Here is a 24,904-nt window from a genome sequence, read left to right on the forward strand (position 1 = left end):
TTAATAAAATTTAAATCACTTTCAAATCGTTATTGATGTTAGAAATATGTTTCAGATAATCTTATACACGTTTATATTGTATACATACATATTTATGTATAGAATTGAAAAGAAATATAATATTAAATGATGTGTGCATTTCCTTGGTTTCTTCAATATGATTTTTCAAAGAGAAAATTTCATATGATGGGAATTTAGTCTTATTTTATCCGAAAAAAATATATAAACGCGTTAAACTTTTGGTTCGGATGATAGGTTCTATACAGAGAATAGATTCGTGCGTATGAATATATGTACAATACATACATAGAAAGGTAATACTACCACTACAAATGGCTGGAATTTTGGGATCTCACTGCGAACAGGAAACCCTATCGAGAAATATTTTTTTTTATTTCGCGCATTTTCACTCGTCAGAAAATCTGAAGAAAGGAAGTTACCACAGCACAGTTTCGGACGAAACCCGGCAGAATAGAAAAAAGCGTGAGATTGCCCCAAAAATGTCTGAAAAAGTGGTTGATAAAAATACGAAATGTCAAAAATGTTTGGGAAGCATCAATTTTGTCAAAGGCGAAATAATTCGAATGTATTAGAATTTTATTAGACGTTATATTGTAAAAAAAAATATATTAGTCATTTTAAGATTTTCAGTAAATAATGTGTAAGAAGACAGAGATTCTTTGCAGACAAATATCTCGAAGGGTAATTTATCGTATGACAGACTTTAAGAGAGATAAACTTTTAACTTCGTTTCTGAGAAATTTTTGTCGAACAAAAATCTTCGGGGATCGACGGCTCTTTGCATCATAAAGTGAGGCTTTCAAAGTCGCCGCAATATTGAAAATATAAAACGATCCTCAAATTTAATTTTGTTTATGTTTTAAAATGAACATAAGTATGTGTTCTTATATTATAGCTGCATATACGAGTCACCTGTTATAAATTCGGTCAACATTTCTACATATATGAAATTGTTTTTTTTCTAGAATTTCAAGAGTTATGAATTATACTAAGTCTCAAAAATCGGTCAAAATTTAAATTGTATAATTGAGAATATATGTATAATACATATGTATATTGCAAGTATTGTATGGAGATTTATTGTATGCAGATCCATACATTTTGTAAACCATTTTCTAATCGATTTTAAGGCATTTTAATGCATATGTTACAGTCGAAGGGTATTTTCAGTTGTAATATATTCCAACTGGCGTTTTAGGTCATTCATATTCACATACAATTCAACTAGTAAATTATTATCTCTACAAGCGCAAATATACTTTCAACAATGTACGCCAGTTGTAATATAACAATTGAGTTTTGACAGTCCTGATGTTTCTACGAATACTTCAGAATTCAACAATACGTTAACATTTTCTAGATATTACAAATAAAAGTAATGAGTATCGTATTACGATAGCTCTAAGAATGTGTTCCAAACAAAAACGGTGACTTTCCAACTCAATTTACTAGTCGAATAACGTTTTCACGAAAACCTAACCCCTCCATCTTACTTATAATTGAACTGTATTTTCAGTTGTAATATATTTTAACCAGTTGGAATGTAATTCGCCAAATGTAACTCACATACGTGGATTAGAGGGAAAATATTCCAACTAGTCAAAATATATTACAACTACATACGTAGAAGATACACTTCAACTGTAATATATACACATATTAAGATAAACTAAAATTAATAATTTGATTTTTTTTATAAAGTGATATCCAAAACTAATTAATTTATAAATTAAATATTTATGATATTGTAATATGTTGGGGCCATCTAAATTTGTCAATTTTTCTTTGTTTGGAAAAAGTTCACGACAAAACAATCTAGATTTGACTAGATTTGACAAAGCAACCCATCTCACATACTATGCACAACTATGTACGTCTATAAATAAAATATTTAAAAAAAACAATGACAGCAATGAACACAACTAGTACTAACCGACCGATTTTTAATTAAACAGGTTAAATCTGTTGGCAAACAAGTTGTTGGTCGCCGAAAAGCCCTTGTGTCAACCGAATTGCTAGATATTTGCCTGCCAGCAAATCTTGACTTTAATGAATAGCAACATAGTTAATTTATGAATAGCTAACAAACTTTTCAAAGACGTTCAACAATATTACAGAAAACAAAAAAATTAAAAAGTTTGTTTTACATGGGATGTACATATCTTTCCCACGTTTTACATCTACGAAATATAAATTCCACATAATGAATTGATTGGTTGTACCTGTGCTGTACTTCCACTGATTCCAATTGGCTCCAGCGTGAAGACCACAATCCACGGCATGTTGATGCTCAACGCAAACACCCAGATGAGAGTCACGACCAGCCGACACGAGCGTGACGTCATCGAACCGCTCAGAGGAGTACTGATGGCCTTGCACCTCTCCAACGAGATGGCCATCAGGGTGTTGACGGAGGCAGAAACGGACACACCTTGGAAGTAGGCCACCCCCTTGCAGATGGCGGCTCCGAGCACCCAAGCTGCAAACATAAAGACAATGGTTATGTATGTAAAGTTTCACACATGACCAAGCATAAAACATGGACCAGATTAGCTTGGAACCGCGGAAGAACTTTTGTTCGGGTCGTGACGAAGGTACACAGCCGTGAGGGTCGCTCAGCAACACATTCGGCAATAAATTATAATTAAACAGTTCAATAGGCCTTTGTTGACGTGCGAAATAGTTTGAAAAGTTGCGAAACTGTCCGGGCGTGCGCGCGCTCAACCGAGAATCATTTGTCAAATTAACTGAACGGGCACGTGCAAAGCTGAAGCTCTCAAAAGCAAAGTGGTTCTTAAACTTAGCGTGCAAAGAAAAATCTAGGATTTTTATTTGATTATTGACGAGATGGAAAGATTTGAATGTGCGCAATGAAGAGAAAACGCCGATAGGGTAAAGGAAAATGATATTACCTACAGATATATATGTATATATAAACTCTTTGGTTTGGTTTGTGTTTCTGCAATGCTGAAATAAATATCAACATTCCATTTGAGAAATATTATCATAGTCCTGTATAAGAATACACGAAACAGAAAATCTTTAAATACGAGTAAATATGGTGTATTCATTCCATGCGATATTCATTCTATGATAATGCATCGTGGTTTTGTAGGGAATCGTTGATTTTAAAAGTATTCTTCAAATGATATAGAACGATGTTTTATGTATGGAGATTTAAAAAAAAACTATGGAGAACTCAAAAAAACAAATTTTAGAATTATCAAAAGTTGTAATATCGATTTCGACTGCGATTTTGATTCCGATTTCGGTTCTGGTTCCAGTTTTGTTTCCGGTTCCGGTTCCAATTCAAATTTCGGCTCCGGTTTCGATTTCGATTACCAATTCTAATTTCAGTTCCAATTCCTGATTCCTACATCATATCCGATTCCCAATTCCTATTTCAGTACCGGATCCGACTTCAGTTACGATTACGATTACAATGGCAATTGTTGTTGTTTGTTATTATTATTAACATATTATTTTTCCGAAACCACCCGTTGAAATATCAACGGGCATAACTTAAGTTATATATATACATATATATATATATATATATATATATATATAAAAGGACGGGACGTTTGTAGGTATGTTTGTATGTGACGAGTGCATCGACAAGTATAGAGATTTCAGAAAAACATTTTTTAGAATTGATTATTTTTCAAGTTCGATTCCGATTCCTATTTCAGTTCCGGTTCCCGATTCTTATTTCAGTTCTGGTTCCAATTCCGATTGCTATCCTGGTTACGAATACGATCACGATGACAATTGTTGTTATTTGTTATTATTATTATACATAAATATAAGATGTAACTTTATTTTAATGCATGTATCAATTCTTTTTCGGAAACCAGCCGTTGAAATATCAACGGGCATAATACTAGTAGTATATATTGATGTTTTTACTTAAAAAAAATTACGATCAGCAGTCATATACATACATACATACATACATACTAGCTTGTAAATCTCGTAAATACAAAATCACATTTTGTTTAAGGGGAATGAAAGCTGTTTCATCCACTTTTAAATTGCATCACGTTCATGCTCTTCATCTCGCTTTTTTGACATTATTTTTTTACAGTTTTGAATCTTTATACAGAGGCAGAATTGGATTAATATATAGTAGTAGCAATATATGCATCTTGCAGTTCAAAAGAATCGACTTTTTTAACGTTAGCTAAAATATGTAACCCAATTTTTTTACTGTATATGAGTTATTCGCGGAAATGTCAACATCTTCAACTTGTGTATACACAAGTAATTTTATATACATACATTCATATGTACATACATGCGTTGTCCATCTCCAGAATAGGAAATGAAAACGAATGCCAAAAGCTTTAGAACTATCAATGGAACACTTTTCTTTCGCTAATGATAGTTTGGTACGATAAGCCACCATTACCGAAAGAAAATGTTCCTTGTTATTTTATAGGCACTTAAACGATCCATTTTCATCAAGATTAATGTAGGTGTGAATGGTCCAATACTGATACAGAATAAACATCTTGGCAAGTATGACCTTTTATTTTTATTATTATTATATAAATTACATCATTAATGAAACTGTTATAATTATAATATACAAATATTGAACATATTTAATGCGATCCATATACTGAATATTTTCAATGAACAATAACAACCAGTTATGCTTCTGTGTTAATTTCAAGTAGTCATTGACAAAGCGCTTTCAGTCGGTAAAGGGTTAGGATATCCGGATCCCTTGGGAAAATCAACTGTAGATTACAAAACGAGGCTACATATACACAATAACAGCAATATATATGTATATGTAGATATATACAAAATGTTTCTAAAAAGGAAACCATTTATTAATTGTACCGTTTTTATTTTTTTTTACGATTATTAAATAGTTTTAATATATTTATATTTAATTAAAGGTTTTCATTCTGTATAATCTACACAATAACAACAAAAAATGCATATATGTGACTCCAGGTCGATCGTTTTCTATCAAATTTTGCCAATTTATCAGATTTTCATCGAAACGGCTCCAAAAAATTGGCAACCAAAAATTGGCAACCTTTACATATTTTCTCGCAAAATTTCGAATTTTTCGGCATCTCAAATTTTACTGAATGTTGCAAATTTGTTCATAGATGTCTCTGTGGATTTTAATTGATGTTTGTATTTAATGTTTTGAATATTAATTACAATACTTCTGTACAATGTTTGAAAATAAATAAATGTATATGGTATTTTTGTATCCGAATTTAATTATACTATGTAAATAAAATGAACTGATATATGAATGGTTAGAATAAGTGATTCCACTTGAATAGAATTTGGAAAATCCTTACAAAAACTGAGATTTAAGTATGTATTTAATTAGTTGACACCGAAAAAATTCCAAAGTAAATGCATACATGGGCAAGCACGAAGGGAAAAACAATTCAGCGCCTCAAAAAGGTCAAGTTAAAGCCATAGCGAAAATTCGTAATAACGATTTCGCACAAAATAAAATATTTCACAAAGCAGCGAAATTTGTATCGCTTTTAAAGGAATTTCATTTAGAAACATCGTCATGGGTTCATAAAGGCTTAGTTGGGTTGGAGGAAGTTTGAGTGCCTTTGCTTCACAATTTCGTAGGACGGGTCATCAATGACGTTGGGCCCTTTATTGTGTACCCTAATTCCAGAAAAGCTTTAAGTATTTGTTTAATATATTCAAATAATGCTAATGGGGATTTGAACTCCTCATAAATAGACCTAAAACTTGTGTATTATTAAATAAATTAACATCCGAAGGACGTAACAGAATCCGAGCTCAGCCATTTTCGTTTGCGATTCCAATTGGCTTACGCTCCGAAGCGGACCTGGTTCACTTTTAAGCAGATTAGTCTACATTGTATTATCTCTAGTTGGATTGTTTAGGTGTGACGTCTGAGCAGGCTTCGTTCACCCACGCGAAAACACATTCAATTGTTTCCTACGGAAAATGGTTTTCCCCCAGACCACTTTTCACCGAGACCGCAAATATAACCGTTATTAACCGACGCGTCTGCTCCGTTTCAACGTTTATCTACTGTTCGATTCTACTGTTCGTCTGTTTCCAAAAATTTCCCCGAACCAATATCATGGATAGTATTGCGAAAATAGCATACACACACACATGCTCTAATTGGAAACTAATTCAATCAAAGGACGAAATTTGATTATTGCTATGACAGTGCCGCGTGAAATATTTTCGCAGTGGTGGATTAGGGTTAATCTGGATTTGTATACGTTCCATTAAAGGAGGAAAGCTTTGTTAGGCGTTGATAGCACTTGCATGGGTAATCGTTTGCTATTAATCTTACCTACTCATACAAGACAAATATTACAAATCATACAAAGAGCTCTCATATGCTCAAAGTTAGTGTTGAAACCCGTATTTACAGTGTGCCTACTAATTTTCACGTGCCTAATTTTGTACACGTAATATAATATATTACATATTCCTTATCAGGCCTGGTCCGAGAATATATGGTTTTCAGCCCCCCCCCCCCCCAACTTATTATTTTTTAAAACAATAAACTTTATAAAAGTTGTTGAAATTTTATGTTGTAGAAAAATATAGTATGGAAAAAATTAAATAAAATTTACAAATTTATATTCAAATTAATATTAAAGCCCGTTTTATGTTCAATACAGAATATTAATAAAAAATGCATAGAAGAAAATTTGCAAAAGGAACATGTTATTGTGGAACATATTTAAAAAAATACATACAATTAAATTTAGAAACTATCTTTCACTCAATTTTATTTTAAACAATAAAATATTCAAAAAACATTTCAAACAAAATTTTTTTTGGTTTTTGCTGATGAAAAATTTGAAATCAATTCTTCCATACAGCTATGATCTACAGATCATTTTCTATTTTACAATTTTAATTTAATTTTGTCAGTAATCATAGTATTATATTATTCTAATGATAATGTACAGCATAATAGGAAAAAGAGCTCAAAAACCTATTTGCAATTTATTAAAGACTCTAAAGTCGATGACCTAAAGCAGATTGTATTTATACCTGTAGGGTATAGACATTTTTTTGTAATCACCGAGACTCTTCACAAGTGTGTTAGTATGGTTAGGTCTCATTTAATGAATATCATAGACATACCGTCTAATCCCTTCTGATTCATAGATGATTTTAAACTCGTTTTTATTGATTTTAGTTAATCCATCTCTGTTATACATATGTATATAATTTATTAAAAAACAATTCCAAGTAACTATTTGTACCAACAACAGTTTATTGTTTGACAATTCACATATTCACTGCCAGGATTGTAACTTCGAGTAGAAAATTAAGTTCATTATAAAAGATTTTATAAGTTCGAAGAAAGCCATTTTTTTTTAAATTTCATAATCACCCCCTTGACTATGGCTCTCCTAGGCACGTGTCTGAAAATTTTGCTTTCTATTATATCATATGTATAATGAAGTGCTCTATGTCTGAAAAGTTTCGCACTGCATTCTAAGGAATCCGTTGAAGATTTCATATGATAACTGATTTATTCAATAAAAATGTTTAAAAAACACAATAAAAATTATTACTTTAGTGTTAATTTTGCTATGAATTAAGCTCAATTGAGTTTAGCCTTTGAGAATTGAACTCGCCAAGTTTGGTCTCGTTATATATTGCGCTTTAACCGCTGATAAATGCTTAACTGTAACAACACAACCAGTTAACAACAGGCGTAACATTACGTTTATATTGAAAATTATCACAATAAGAATATATAAAGTATATTTATTTATGTTTCTTTTTTTTTCTTTACTTGTATTTCATGTACTTTTATTTTTTTACTTGTATTTCATGTACTTTTATTTATTTTACTTGTATTTCATGTACCCTTTCTTACTCTTTTTAGCAAACTCGTCGCTTTGGAGCAATCTGGTAGACGAGTGTGCTTGATTAATTGATGTCTTATAAAAATAAAAATAAAATAAAATACATTGAAATATTCCTATATATGTACATGTACATGTATGAGAGCACTTTTTTGAATATTCTATGGAAAATTTAAAATCAGAATTTCAAAAAAACATGTCTATAAAGCTTCAGATAGATAAAAAAATTATGTAGAATAAAGTAGATCTATACATTTTTAATATACGATGTATAAAATTTTTTTAATATATTATTTGGATGAAGAAAATATTTAATTTAGTTTAATTTTCACCGACAAAACTTTTTTAGGATTATCGAGTCAAGTTTCGACGCCACAACGTCTTCGAATATTATTTCAAGCTTTTGTACGTATGATTTATGCCGTATAACAATGAAACTACATACATGTTCTGTAGATTAACCATGCTGTGATTAAATCCTCTGATGAATTTCGTACCCTTTCACTTCTACAGAAATTTAATAACACAACCCGCCGTTTCTCAGAAATGAAATCACGCGTGGATACTTCTGGCAATAACATTCTCAGACCGGACTTTGTGTACTGTTTTGACCTAACGATTATTATTATTATATACACGCTGAGAAAATGGGATAATAGTATATAAATTCGAACGATATCGGTATGATTTGTTGCGTACGAGCCGGGGTGTAATAATCTATTTGTGTTATTCGAACGCGTTTATGTGTGTTTTCGAGGATTAAATCGAGGAAATAAAAGGAGTTGTTTATCAAATGGTAAAGTTTTCCCCTTCGGGTGGGAAAGTTTCCAGCACATTTTGATAGACTCGAGTTACTCTTCGGCACACACTCGAATTTTGCCGCCCCTCCACACTCAATCCTGAAAGAATTGTAACCTGCACGCCCCTGGGGAGGAAAAATTCGTAGCGAATAAAGCTCGAGTGTTTCGATAACGATCGCCTTCGATACAATGAGTATACAGTGTGTTGAATCGAAAACGTAACACATTAAATATGAAATGGGAAATGTGAATGTATTAAGTTATAAAAAACGCTAATTAAAACGTTTGTACGCTCGTGTGTGATCATTCATTATTTAATTTAATTATGATGTGTATTTTTGAGAAAATACGCACGTGTTATATTTGAAATTGCGGTTAATTATTATGGTGGGATTCCTCGGCTCAAGTTTTCCGCTTTGGATGTAAAAGTAGTAGAGCAATAAATCGAAAATTTTCCACAGCCTCATCTCAATAATAAATGGCACGAAAAGAATATGATCGATTATTTCTTGATTTTGTGAACACGGTCGGAATAAACTTTGGAAAGTTTCTTAACTGAAGAATAAAATATACATAATAAAAAGGGTACATACATATGTATATGTAGACCAATTTACCAGCAGCATAGACCAATGGTTAGCATGTAATGCTTTCAATTGTCACAGGTTTTATCCGGTATTTCCGACCAAGGTCGTTTTTTTCCTATCAAAGTTTTTGAATTAAATCTATTTTCATTGAAACAGTTCCAAATAAATTGACATCCATGTCCTATTTCTCGTAAAATTCGAGTGACTCAGCATCTCGATTTTCGTTGATATTGTTGCGTAGGGGTGGGTGGAGGATCCAAGTAAAAGGCCAACAGTCGTTTCACAGCATTTATTGATGATTCAGGAGATACACGTATTGCCAGTGCTCCGTCCAGAATGAATTATATCGCCTACGTACCGCCTTATAAAGGGTAGATCTCTCAGGACGCCTAATCTGTTTACCTGTTGTATAGTCACGTATTCGGATATGTCTTTCCAAGACATTGGGTCTTCCCGTACCGATTCTGAGAAATAACTAATAACGGTCATTGTTTAGCCTAAATGCACTTAGAGTCCAGATATAATCTTTGGAAGTAAGTGCATGCATTTAGTTAATCCGATAACAGATATCCGTTGGTCTAAGTGCAATTCGCTCAATCCGCGGCGTACGTAACAATATGTATAAAATTCTGCTAATTTGTCCATAGATGTCACTGGATGTTAATTGTTGTTTGTATTTTCCATGTAACTTTCAATACTTTTGTACATTATTTGAACATATATTTCGAGTTTAATGTAAAAAGATAAGTAATTAAGTAGCTCATAGGTACATATATTGAATTAATAATAATTCTTAATCTACATATATAGCTCACTCATCATATTTGAGTAATCTGTTAAGACGAGTGTGCATGATTGATTAAATAAAATAAATATGTTTGTATTTATAACGTATATTAACGAAAATAATTTTGAATGTGTAACGTAGAAATCATATTGTGTTTCTTATCTCAGTTTGAAGCACTTCCAGTAATAGGCAATCGGAAATGGAAGAGAGCACATTTTGTTACACGTAAACATTTATGCAAAAATTTAGAGGTTGCACATAAATATACATATAGGTAGGTATGTAAAAACAAACACCAAACAATTTATGTTGAGTAAAAAAAGTGCTGTTATTTGTGCTCAGATATGTATATTTATTTTATTATATTTATATAAGTCGTTACTACGGCTAACAAAAAAAGTATACAATAAGACGAAAATAAAATAAAACATAATATAAAAACAACTATCATAAATATAAAACAAATACAAAAAAGAACACGTTACGATCTCAAATTAAACAATCCTTTAACCAGATCAGTCTATTTTAGATTAAACATATCCAAGTTTACAGAAATCTGGTTGAGGAGCTTGATGCTCATGGCAACAGGTAACGAAACCATCAAACTGGTACGTGCCCCAGATGAGGAGAATAAATAATCTAATGTATCTGAGTTGGTTGGGAAGATTGAAGTTGAATTCTGCAAAAAATTGAGAATTGCTCACATAGCAACCAGTAATCTATAGAAATGTTTCCCCAAATATACTGTACACATCTTATATGAAAGATGCGGTGAGTAAGATGCTGTGAGCGACCCGCCCTTTATAATCAGGTACTTAGGCCATATGAAGACATTCTGGACGGAGCACTGGTAGTGTGTGGATCTCCTTAAGAGGGCTGGACACCAACGCCTTGTCCATACAAACGTATTACACTTCTCCCTTCCTCAATTATGGTACTAGAGAAATTATTTTTTAATATGCTATGGATATCTACTATAGGCGTCTTTCTATCTTTTTATTTTTTTGATTAGTTATTTTTTATAGGAGCTAGGAGCCACCAAACATCTATAAAATAGCCTCGTTTTTACACCCGCGAAAAGAGTCCAGCGTGCTAATTTGACGGTTGGTTTTTAAAAAAAATACAAAGACAAAAACATAGAAAATATCGTTCTCATACCGATGATGAATTTTTTTTTAAAATTGATCCAGTTTCGGAGGAGAAAAATGGAGAATACGAAACCTCGATTTTGTCGATTTAAAATAGGTATTATCTGGTCGAGGCGCAACTGTCGCATTCACTCAATATACATGTATATATTGATGTACATATACATATTGTCGCATTCACTTAATATATACATTCACTCAATATATGTATATCGAAGAAAGGAACGGCAACAAAATTAAGGTTTCGGGAATCCAGCCCTCTTAATCACCCAATAAATGCTGTGAAGCGACTTTGGCCTTTTATTTGGATCCTCCACCCACCCCTACGCAACAATACATTATTAAATTAAAAATAATATTAATAAGTAAATGCCAAATTCGAGTCGAATTCCTTTGATGCTTAATGACTCCGACTTCAACAATTTTTTTTCTACATTTACAACGCAAAATTTTCATCCCTAACACACATTTTCGTTTGATGATAATAATGTATTTAATTAATAATTTATTTTAAATTTCGCTTTGACATGTCATCGAGATTAAGCATTTGAACTGCCGAAGGGCGCTCTTGTCTTTTCCTGCCAATTATTAATATCCGGTGCGCCATTATGTATTATATGTACGTTATTGCCGTAGCGGCTATCGGTCTCTGTCGATCCGTTATTGGACGCAGAGGGCTTTAAAGGGACCATCTGCTTGATTGCCGGCAATAATTCACGCCCTCGTCGACTCCACTATACACTCCATTTTTGAAACGGGAAAGGGTTATTTTTGCGGCAGAAAAATGATAAATACGAGCGTTTCATCGCGCCGCACTGCCAAAGTTCGCTCTACAGAATGTGACCAAATTGGGATATGAAAATACGTTGCGAACTTCAATATCAAAGTTCCAAAAATAGCCCTTCGAGTGTGTGTGTTTCCAATTTGTTAAATAATAGAATAAAAGGTCCGATGTATGAGCAACAAAAAAAAATATTATCGGAGCGGAGACTAATCAATCTTGTCTAGGTTTCACCCATTGAAATCGAATATGACAATGATTTTTATTGTCTTGCTCTCATTTAAAAATATTGGCATTTTTTACACATTTTGGCTTTTGCAGTCTTAAAATAAAAATCTAGTATTGCTGTGTCAAAAGTGAGTATTGGAATCGATCGTCAGATTTTTTTTTTTATTGATTGTGATTTTTTATTGGTTTAAAATACCTGTTATTAATTATCTAGCAAATTTAGACAGCCAAAATTTTTTTTCCGTAATATGAGCTAATTTCGGTAATTTTTTGCTTTACCACGTTTATAAGGATTGGTTTTTTATGTCAATATTTTTTTATCGAAGCGTAATAATTTGAGCGGTAAATTTTATTTTATTTTTTACATAGATACATATATACAGGCCTGACAGGTAGACCCCGATGCGGGTTCCTAGACAATTAACTCAACCGTTTCAACACTGAAAATAAGATAAATTGGCACAATCTGACAAGAAACGATCGACTTGGAGTCACAAATATCCAAGTATAACCAGCAGTATTAAATATTAGAACGGGATCGAAGCCAGTAATCTCTCGGTTAACATAAACGCAACCACCGAGCCATACTGCTGGCAAATTATTTTAGATTAAGTTAAAAAGTTCTGCTGTTTATGACCACATGGATGTTGCAAGAGTGAGATGAAAAATGGAGAGCGCATCACTCCATCTCACTCGCTCATGCTGGCTTAAGAGGGACGGTCATTTCCATTGATGTATAATACACTAGATCCGCCCTCACGTCTTATACTGGTCTCATTTTTGGCGCATGCAAAATACATGGCGCATGCACAGTTTCGGAAAAAAACAGTCGTAGGGAAAAAAACCCAACTTAAACCCCCCGCACCCCTCAGTTAGTGAAGACAAGATCTACTACCAAAATCATACGTCAGGGCCCATCTATGTGTATTATACATCAATGGTCATTTCACATTGAATATTTCATATAATAATTTGAAATCAGTTACTTCTGGAATTAGTACGTTCAGATAAAACTAAATAAATAGTGAAACTGCAAACCATCGCTTATTAAACGTGGTAAAGTCAAAAAATAGCAAAATTTTCTCATAATATATATATATATATATATATATATATATATATATATATATATATATATATTTTTTTTTTATTTTTTTTACTTTTTTTGACAATTTGCTAGTTGATTAATAATAGGTACTTTAAAGCAATAAAAAAATTACAATCAATATAAAACATCCGATTATCGATTCCAATTCTCACTTGGTACAGTATATATACTAGATTTTGACTGCCAAAGCGAAAAATCTGTGAAAATTGCAATTTTTTTTTTAAACATTCATATTGTCTTATTCGAATACAGTAGATCAAACTTAGTAAAGATTGATTAGTCTCCGCTCCGGAAGTAATAATTTTTTGGTTTCTCAGTATTATTATCCGAGCTGCTAATACATATTATACATATTTATGTACCTTCAAGAATAGACATACATACATACATTTATATATCAAAATGAAAAATCATCTAGAAAAAGTCTTAAACCTTTAAACCCCATGAACCGTTCCATTAAAACGTCCCACGCTTAGTTATAGCCCTCAAATACGTGATAGTGCATTCGTGTCTATACAAATTAAGCGGATCTATGCGTGATCGGTCACTATGAAAAGGTTAACCGTTAACAAAGGCACTCGTTCGGGAAGACATTCAAATGGCAAAGTTTGCTTTATCAATATATAAAATACATAATTATATACAAGAATTTTTTTTTCATTTATAAGTGATCATTGGCTGAATCTGTAATTAAACTGACACATATCTTAAACTTAAACCTTTCATTTTACGTAATTTCAGGCGAAAAAGCATTGACATTATAAATTCGCTTGAGAATTAATTATATATATATTAAAGCAATAAAAAATTAAAATTAATACAAAAAATATGTGACTTTTGATTCCAATACTCACTTTTGGCACAGCAATACTAGATTTTGAGTATTGAATCTTTTACAATTTTTTACAGATTGTAAAAGATTTTTTACGCACATTTTTAAACGCGCAAACCTCATAAACGAGAAAAAACCAACAAAAATTATTATCATATTAAAATTTAGTGGATCAAACCTAGTAAAGATTTTTTTGTTGCTCATGTATTTAAATAGTCTTGAAAAACGATTGACGATTTTGCATGCATATGTATCAGATTAATTAATTAATTTTTCTAAATTTATATTACATACATATACATATCCAGCAGTTTGGCTTAGTGGTAGCGTATATATTTAGCACCACTGAGGTCAAAGGTTCGAGTCCTCGCCACTGCTGGTTAGATTTGGGGGTTTTGTGACTCTAAATCGATCGTTTCTCTATCAGAGTTTGCCAATTTTATCTGATCATCGCTGAAACGATTCCTGAAAATTGGTATTAGATCTAACCCTGTTGTCACAAAAATCTGCCTGTGTATAATTTGTAATAATTATACACAGTAATCTTAAATCTATAGATATCTCTTTAGACATCTCTATAATTTCGTATTTATTATACATATGTATAAAAATTGTATACAAAAAAAAAATCTAAAAATAATCCATAGATGTCTCTACGATTATTATTTCTGATAAATTGTTATATGCTATATATTCTGATTGTATATGTATGTATGTATTACTGTATTTCTGATTTCTGATTGTTTATGTATTCTGTATTTCGATAACGTACACCCGTCGCATTGGAGCAAATCTGTAATGGCGAGTGTATATTGATTTGTAACAATAAAAATATGTATGTATATATGTACATATAATATAATGTTTGTCACATTATAAAATTCAAAGTTATAAATAATTAAAAAGTAATTTTGTGCACGACAGCTATCATAAATCGGTCCTTTATAAAATTGAATGAATTCGTTCAGAAGTTCAAGTTTATCACATATTATTTCGGTCAGATGCGTTCCAAAATCAAATTTCTCAAAAATAGTCATACCATGGATTATCACGAGTACAATCGCATACACAGTGTGATAAGGGACGCCTTTGAAAACCAATAAATGAACAACTTTTCAGAAATATTGCAAAAGTTTGCGAGCGCAATTTAACACGAAGACGATCGCAAAATCGTATTGGTAGATAAATTCTTCAGTCGAAGAGAAAATATTTTAAGTAGGTGCGAATATCAACGGAAAAGTTTAATATCTCGACGAAAGCCTTTTATTCACATTGAATTTAAAGAGTTGATGAACCGATCACCCAAAATAAAATAAAAAAACTTGCTCTGACTTACCAAAAAAAGTGAAATCACAACGAAAAATAGCATACAAACAACAATTTTTTTGATTACTCTACCCACTCGCGTATTACATACGTGCAATAAATGGTCCATTAAGGATGACCGATGAACGCTCAGTGTGCTAACACGAAAAGGCAGAAATGGGTCCATTTAGATCCTCGCTGCTAGAGAGCAGCAAATATTTTACATTAACCCTAAAACGAGCTAGATATCTCAATACGCCCGAGGCGCACTTCAGGTTTAAACGCTTTGCAAACCCTCCGTTAATAATTAACGCCAATTAATCAACAGTCACATATTATATTATCAACCTGTTAACTGAGACGTAACGCATTTCCGGTTTACCGTCTATGTATATAACGAGCATATTGTTTGCCAAATATTTGCTTCTATCTTGAACCCTAAATAGGGAGTATTATATGTAGCTGAACGGAATGCTTATATGGGTATAACCTTTTAGATCTCAATTTAACGAGCGATTGGTTTTTCCGATTTCCCTTTCATCTCCGATTTTCCTTCGTGGACTTTGACGGCTGATTGCAGTCATCCGTTTGTTGCTTTCAGAAACATTTCCCCTTTAAAAATCGTATTTCTTAGTAATGACAAGCTTCGACTAATTAGAGAGACTTTGATACGATAACAATATCGAAAAAATAGCATTATTCAAATTCCAGAGAAAATATTGTAAAACAAAATAATTTTTTGCTTCTTAAAAGACATTATATATAGCGTATAATAAAAAAAGATGTTACCTTCAAACACATTCCGTTCCAGAAAATTCATTACCTGCTCGTGGAAAATCTTCAAAATTTACTTATACATATACATACATACACTATATAAGGCTTATGTAAATTTTCCCGGCTTCGTAGGCGTATAAAGAATCTGCCTTCACGATGAAAACTTTATCTATACCACTAAATTTGATCAAAATAAGCTTTGATAAACAATTCGGATCAGTTAATTGTCTGACAAGAGCGATAAATCAAATATTTACAGTTTCACTTTAAAGAAAAATTGCTAAATTGATTTGATGTCGTATCCTTTGTATGTATATAGTTATGTATTTGTATATTTGTGACTCCAAGTCGATTGTTTATTATCAGAGTTTGCTAATTTATCACATTTTCATTGTGAAACGGTTCTTCAAATTGGCAGAAATCTTCCTACCCGCTGTCACAAATATCTGAATTTATGTACAAGTCTAAATCCGTATATGTATGTCTCATTGGATTAATTAATTAGTTAATTTTCGATTTCGTGTTCTTCAGCCTCTCGAAATACAGTGATTTATGTAATAAAAATGCTGCAATGTTTGTAATTAATTGTCTAGGAAGGCGCGTTGGGGTCTACCTGTCAGGCCTTCCTGGTATATACAATCTATGAAAAATTAAAAATAAAAATAAAATAAAATAAAATATAAATCACTCGAAAGTATTTTTTTTAAATTATTTATTTTTAAAATTAAATCGCGTACAGACACCCCAGAATGTAGGTTATATTGAAAAGCGTTTCCCGACCATACATTATAGCCGAGTAGCACTTTGATTAAACTTCTTTCTCTCGTAACACATCCCGATAGATTGAAACTAAGATTTATATACGAACCATTCGAACAGTGAGATTTTATGTACGACCGGAAGCTTTACAATTATGAAATAAAATAGATATATTTCAAAGATTATAAATCTACTTTACAATATAATTCGAAATTTTTTCGAATTTCATTGCATTTATTTATATACAAAATTCGATGCTCGATTCAAATTTGAATTCGAATTTCATCGAAATAATAAATAATGCAGGAGACGTCGAAATATACCATGTAAATTAAACCAATATTTTATATTTTGCGAACGCTTTCTGTGTTCGAAAAAGAATAATTCGGATTGATTTAAATCGAATTATATAAATTGAAACACGAAATTGTAATAAATTGCCGATATTCTTGGATACCGAAAGGAGCAGTTGTCCGACCTGTTTTAGAGTCCAATTTAAGTGGCTTTCATTCGCCGTATCGAAGTAACTGTAATCAAGAATAAAACAAGATTCCTCCATTAATTGTAGAAGCGTTGAAATCAAATATTTTTTGACCGATAAAAGTGCTTGAGATCCATTTCACAACATCTTACATAATACGTCGAGTCGATTCAGTTGCAGTTGACCGATTAACGAGGACAACAGTCAAAAAAGGTATTAAGATAATAAATAAGTGACAAAAAAGCACACTTTTTTTGCAGAGACGGGCAAATACGACAGATCCAAAATGAAAAAAAAAGTATATAAAAAGGAAACACCAACGTGGATGAGATCGCACAATCGCATTATACGAATATACGAGTTTAATGGTAAATATCTTTGTCCACGCGACACACAGGCGCAATAAATTCGCAATGAAAAGAGAAAACATCTAGAAAAAATTAAAATTGAAAGAAAAAATGCGTGGCTATCTTCTTGCTCGATTTGCATAAAACTGTTTATTTATTCAACCAACGCAGCGTGCCGCCTTTCTTGTATAATTTCATTGTAGGGATCGTTTTCATTTTCCTTTATATTTAATTTTATGCTGTCGGCAGGCAAAAAAAATCAAACGAAAACAATCGAGTAATGTTGTTTATTTTAGATGAAATCCTTTGTGCTATATCAATTAATGTATTGGTTTAATACGAACATTTTTATATTATGCACGCAAAAATCGAGTGAATATTATCTAATTATGTATATAAAATGCTTACAACTCACAATAGTTTATGAATAGAAAACAAATGTACATATATTGGAACTGTATTACTGACCAATTGTTGTAAAGAACTTATATATATTGAATACATTTGTGAAGGCTTTGCCGAGGGAAGAAAATACGTCTGTTTTCCTATTGCAAATTATGACAACAATACACCTCCATGATATAAAAACTGTACAATTAACATTTGCGAAATTAAATAGTTTTATAATTTATTACAATCTACATATATCTTCATTGTATTCTAACTTAATATTAAAATAGTATGTTTAGCCATCAGCATAGCTGGGTGGTTGTGTTAATGCTAACTACAGAGAGGTTCCGGGTTCGATTTGTAGTTTAAAAAGAATTTATTCAGATTATTTCTTCAGTATTGCTGGTCAGACTTGGGTATTTGTGCCTCCAAGTCGATCGTTTCCTATCAGATCAATTTATCTGATATCATTGTTGAAACGGTTCCTCATCAAATTGACAACAAACCTACCTACTATTTGTCACTACTATTTGAATAAGATTTCAAATTTATAACCTATAAATGTATACGTGTACAAGTTTAATACTATATGTAGGTGTATAACGCCATAATGCCATAATGGTAAAATGAAAATAATATATAAATATATTGATAATATATACATATATACATATACATATAAAATATATACATATATTGATAATAATCTACAAATTTATGTATAATATATATATTTTTTATTTCTTACATACATATGTATATACCAAGAAGCCTAACAGGTAGACCCCAATGTGCCGTCCTAGACAATTAATTACAAACATTAGCAATTATTTAATCCATTGAGACATCTATGGATTTAGATTTTTACACACATTTTTACATATTGTATATCACATAAATCAAATTCAAATATTTGGGACACAGCGGGTTGGATGATTTTTTGTTGGAATTGTATATTGTTGGAATTATTATCATACCTATATATGTATGTACATATATGTATGTACATATATGTACATACATATGCCAGCAGCATAGCTCGGACGTTAAGCTTCTGCTTACCGTCAAGAAGGTGCCGGGTTCTATCCCTGAATGAAAATTAATTTTTCAGAGTATGCTGTTGGTCAGACCTGGATTTGTGACTCCAGGTTGATCGTTTCCTATCAGAGTTTGCCAATTTCCTCTGATTTCATTGTTGAAACGGTTCCCGGAAAAAAATTGGCTAAAAATCCTTCCTACCTACTATGTCACCACTATTTGAAATTTGATGGATGTACAATAAAAATTTATGTACAATTCATAGATGTCTCGTTAATTTGCGAGTTTTTTCAGTGTCTCGTAATTCAACGACTTATAATAAAAAATGCTGCATTTGTATTTGTAATTGGCCAGGAAGGTGCATTGGGATTTTCCTGTAAGGCCTTCCTGGTATATATGTAAAATAAAAAAATATGTAGGTATAAATAAAACACATTAAAGAATATAAAAAAATGTTTTTGCCAAGAGGATTTTCTAAAAGCAGCCATAATTCATTTTTACCCGAAACATGCAAGCGTATACTTAAAATATTTACCCTTATTATCATATGAAATTAAACGCACGTGCTTGGCTTAAAATGTCGTGAATGTAAACGACACAAATGTGACATGAAAAAATAAAAATGACAAAATAAAATCAAACTCCCACAATTCCGCAACATCGGTTAATGGTTCCACATATTTAGAGGATCAGATTTGATACGGTGGGATATCGACTTCAATCAATTTCAAAGGAAACGACGATAAAGAAAGGCTTTGTATGCCACTGGCTTCACGTAACGAGGGTCTACTGGTCCGTTTTGTGGAAAATGTTAAACATTTGTCATGCGGGTAAAATGCCCTGCCTACTTTGTTTTTTCCTTTCTTTGGTCCCTTTCATGTTTTGTTTTCAGCGTTGGTCCTAAGAAAAGGATAATAATTCTGCGTGGTTTAAATAATGACCGGACCAACGCAATCCCACGCTGAGAGATGTTAACACAAAATAAACACGACTAATAATTTGTAGATGTTTAATAAATTAAAAAAAAAATATATATATACAGATAGTACATATGTACACATTGTATTTTTATTTTATTTTTAATTACACACATATATGATATGTGCCATGACAGGAATTACCCAAGACGGCACATATGGTTAGATTATTTTTGTAAATATTTACTAATAATCTTTCAAACATAACAGTACATACAATAGTCATCTATGGATTTTCAACATTTTTTTTGTTACACAGCAAATTTGCAAGAAACACATTATGTAAGTAGCATATTTTTATAAGATTCAAAAAATTCGCGATGCTAATAACTCGAATTTGCGACAAAATGAGGTGGAGATTACCGATGTATTGGATCCGTCACAATAATTAAGATAGAAAATTCGGAAAATTCTAACAGGAAACGGTCAATCTGTGTTGTCTAATATATAATTTCGAAAGAGACTTTGTATGTAAGTATATAAATATGTATCTTTGGTTGGGAATTTCGTAAACAAATCAAAATTTCTATGACGACGAGTCGATTTTTTTTCGATTCAAATAAATTTAATAAAAAAACATATTAATATTTACTATTAGATTCCCCATGTTTATATTAAAAATATTGAACAAAGCCGGGTAAAACAACTAGTTTTTAATAAACACAAGACCTCGCCAGTAGCCTATTTGGCCGGGACTTGAACCCACAACCTCTCTACTGGTATGCAAAAGCTCTACTATGTAGTGTAATACGCTGTGGCAGTTATTTTTTTATTTTATTTTATTTCAACTGAATATGTACACTCGCCTTTACAAATCACTCCAAAGCGACGAGTGTACTAATACAGATAAAATACAATAATACAAGAATTTTATACAATGTGAATTCATACAAACATCATCCACAGTGATATCTACGGAGAAATTTTTGCAGCATTTTGAGATTTGCAAGAGAGATTGGAAAGGAGGTACCAATTTACAGGAACCGTTTCAATGAAAATCAGAAAAATAAAGGAAAAGATCGACCCGGAGTCACAAACTAATGTATGGCCAACAGCTACTGGTGGGAATCGAACCGCAACCACTCCGCTCGAAAGCATATCATGCTAACCATTAACCATTAACCATGCTGATATATTAGTAGTCCACGCTGCTGGTTTTATTCTGGTTATATACGAGTACAAACTGTTCCATTTTACTAGGCGAATATGAATCCCCATACATATTGATCTATCTTTAGTTGATTGTAACATCGGTTGTGAAATTGACTTCCTTTGAGACTTCGGTTTCGACTTTAATTACGATTAAGACCAAGACAACAATTGCTGTTGTTTGTTATTATTATTATTATACATCTAACTTAATTTTAAGGCATGTATCAATTACTTTTCTGAAACTAGTTTCTAATAAAATATTTGAGTCGTCTAGTTTCAAAACCAGGTATCTGCATATTTGGTCAAAACTGAGATAAAAATGTATTCCGATTCTAGGAGTATTTTCACACAATACTGTATACTTGAATTCTTTCTAAAACCGAGTTAAGAGACTAAAAAAAATATTTAAAATCTTGTTTTGTTCCAAAGAACGGCAAAAATTCTTTCTGTTTATTCGAATTAACGGCAAAACTACCGACAGCCAATCAGAACACTGCATATGGCAAGATGGCGGCCATTTCGGCCGGCTACCTGGGTGCAACTATCATTCCGCATTTCCTTCGTAATTGCTGTTATCATGGACGATCTGTCTCGAAGTATTGAAAAAACCAAAGATGGAGATACAAGAAAGAAAACAATCCAAAAGAAATCGTGAGCAAAGGAACGGAATCGCCGTGAAAGGACAACTCGGGAAAAAACACCGGCAAAATCGTTTTCAAGTCTTAATATTTCATTGAATCTCAAAAATTTTCCAAAACACTGAATTGCAAAATAACTTGAAATCGCATATCTTCCATTAAAACAAAACTTTGTAAATGAAATCCACTAAATAAAGTTGTGGCAGAAAAACTGCGTTTACCAACAAATGACTGAAATGCTTTTACCGGGTTTTGGAACTAGACGACTCATTTACGGTGCTCATATTACTAAAGCCCAGACCCTGAGGGGGCTGTATATTGTTCAAATGTTGTAAATGCATTGTTAAAGGTTTGCAGAACCTTTTTTACAAAGGATTTGGTAACTGTAAACTGTACAATCCCATCTTTAAAATGACACTCTTGCCACTCTTCTACCACCACCACTACTGTCTCTCTGCCTCACTCTGTACATTGTATTATTTCTGAAAGTCACCACCTATGTGGTTCATTATGTATATCTCAGATATATTTCTACATTCATACATTCTAGCTTACTGCAATGGAACAAAGTCTAAACAATTTTAATGTAATAGAGTCTTAATAGTACATTTTTTAGATTCAGTAGATCTATACGTTTCCATGAGATAATTCCGCGAGTTTCTTTGCGTTCGGTAATATAATATATATCATAGTAAACTTTGAACAAAGGAAAATTAGGAATAGTCACAAAGTAAACAGTTGAGAGTCACTGCTCGCATTCATTCAAGCTTTTCTCGCGTCACGCACACGTCTGCCTCCTTTTTCCTCCATCTACGTTCTTTCTTTCTGTGTGTGAAATTGTGAAAGTCCACAGTTGAGTATTACGCACGGTTGCGTATCATACCCTGTTGGTGTGGCACTCACTCTCTTCCCCATACTCTTTCCACTTTACTCCCTTGTTATTTTCATTATTCAGTGAAGCCGTGGGTCATATCAAATCCGCATTATAATCGAAAACTTGATCAAAATCCGACACAACATATGAACATTTCAACATATACATATGTACATAAAACATACATACATATGTTGAAAGTGTACACGCACATCGTCAATAAAGTTTATTTTCGATATATGTATGTGTCAATAGAAAACTGAACAATAGAAGCTTTTCCCCTCAGGCAATAACAAATTCACAAGTGAAATGTGCTCATATTATCAAATATTTTTATATGAAATACGAATAACTACATACAGCAATACGTTCATACATAATATAGAAAATGAAGAATCACGATTTTTTACATATTTTACTAAGTACGTACATACATACGTACATGAAAATGACATATTTGAATACTTGGAGAAAGTCGCTAGTGAGTTTAATTGCGTCTTGTTGCTACTTTCGAATACGATGGAAAACTGTCAACGTTGGTTGTTTGAGATATGATATGTTATTTATTTCACTAAGATATTCAAAGAAGCACATTTATTCAATATGAAAACAAAAATAAAATAAAAAAAAAACACATCTGAAATCTAAAATTCAACAATCCCTCAACCAGATCAGCTTATTTTAGATTGAACAAATCCAAGTTAGCTTTAATTATAATGAAATTTTCTTTTTAAAAAATTATCCAGCACAATAGCTTGGTGGTTGCGGAATTCCGAACCAATGTAAAGTGGAGAATTCCGCGTTCATGTTGGACCTGTTCGGACTAATGCTTTTAATGGATATTCTGGAATAAGCGGTGGCTCCGTGTGGACCCGAATCGTCGAATAAATGGTGTGATCTAATTTTGGCCTTTCATTTGGATCCTGAACCCACCCCTACGCATTTTCTTATATTAAATACTAGTGGTCTTACCCGGCTTCGCTCGGTATTTGTAATATAAACCACTTAAATATGGCTAATCTAATAGTAAACATTCATTTGTTTTGTTATTAAATTTATTTGAATCGAAAAATAATAATATTTAACGACAACCAATCAGAAACGAATGAACTGAAAAAGTAATCCAGATTTGGAACAGGAACAGGAATACGGATCCGGAACTGAAAAAGGTACCCGGATACGGAACTGAAAAAGAATTCCGAATCTGAAACTGAAAACGAAATCGGGATTTCGAACTAAACAAGGAATTGATAACCGGAACTAAAAAAGGAATACGAATCTGGAACTGAAAAAGGAGTCAAAATTGAAAACGGAATCGATCGATATTGTCGTCATAGAAAACTTGATTTTTTCTATAACCAAAACTTACATACATACATACGAAGTCTCTTTCGAAATTATATAGATATTAGGTGTTTAAAATTTTATTTATTGACTTCTATTTATATATAATATACGAAGACGTTAACCTTATGAACAGCATTTTAAATGTATTGTACATACATGCGTACATATGTACATACATATGTAGTTAGATATTTGGAGAATGTGCTACCATTCAAATAATAGTACTCGAAGAACCCGAACAAGCGAATGTCTATCGGTTGAAAAAGCAAGAAAAGGACTCACCCGGTATCAAATTCGCTATGAGGGTGAAAGGCAAACACAGGACATTGACAAGGAGATCAGCACAGGCCAAGTTAACAATGAAGAGGTTGGTCGGAGACCGCATCCTGGGAGAGCGAGCAACCACAGCAACCACGAATCCGTTTCCAACCAGTCCCAAGACGAACACAGTGCTGTAAGCGAGGCTGAAAACAACACTCATCATATAAATATGCACACACGCATAAAATAGTCTTATAAGTTGGCGTATATAAATAAAGAAAGTTATTCGATCCGAAGGATGAGAAAGTTTGCCGCGGAAAAGTTCGGACGTAATCCGCAAAAAAATCATCAATCATTTGTATTTTCGGCATCGACTCGTATAAATATAATATTATATT

At 32.3% G+C, this 24,904-nt stretch overlaps 1 protein-coding gene across 1 annotated transcript in view; it reads right to left on the reverse strand.

The window, feature by feature from the left end:
- Nucleotides 1–24,672, reverse strand: part of LOC143913352 (neuropeptide SIFamide receptor-like) — a 40,685-nt gene extending 16,013 nt beyond the window's left edge. Inside the window, exons 1-2 of the mRNA XM_077433083.1 lie at nucleotides 24,528–24,672; nucleotides 2,244–2,500 (exon numbers count right to left, since the gene is read on the reverse strand). Of these exons, the coding sequence (XP_077289209.1) occupies nucleotides 2,244–2,500; nucleotides 24,528–24,630 (360 nt within the window). The 5' untranslated portion in view covers nucleotides 24,631–24,672. The remainder of the gene's footprint in view (nucleotides 1–2,243; nucleotides 2,501–24,527) is intronic.
- Between the last annotated feature and the right edge of the window lie 232 nt (nucleotides 24,673–24,904).

The sequence above is a fragment of the Arctopsyche grandis genome, chromosome 6 (genome assembly GCF_051622035.1).
Source record: "Arctopsyche grandis isolate Sample6627 chromosome 6, ASM5162203v2, whole genome shotgun sequence".
Taxonomy (NCBI): domain Eukaryota; kingdom Metazoa; phylum Arthropoda; class Insecta; order Trichoptera; family Hydropsychidae; genus Arctopsyche; species Arctopsyche grandis.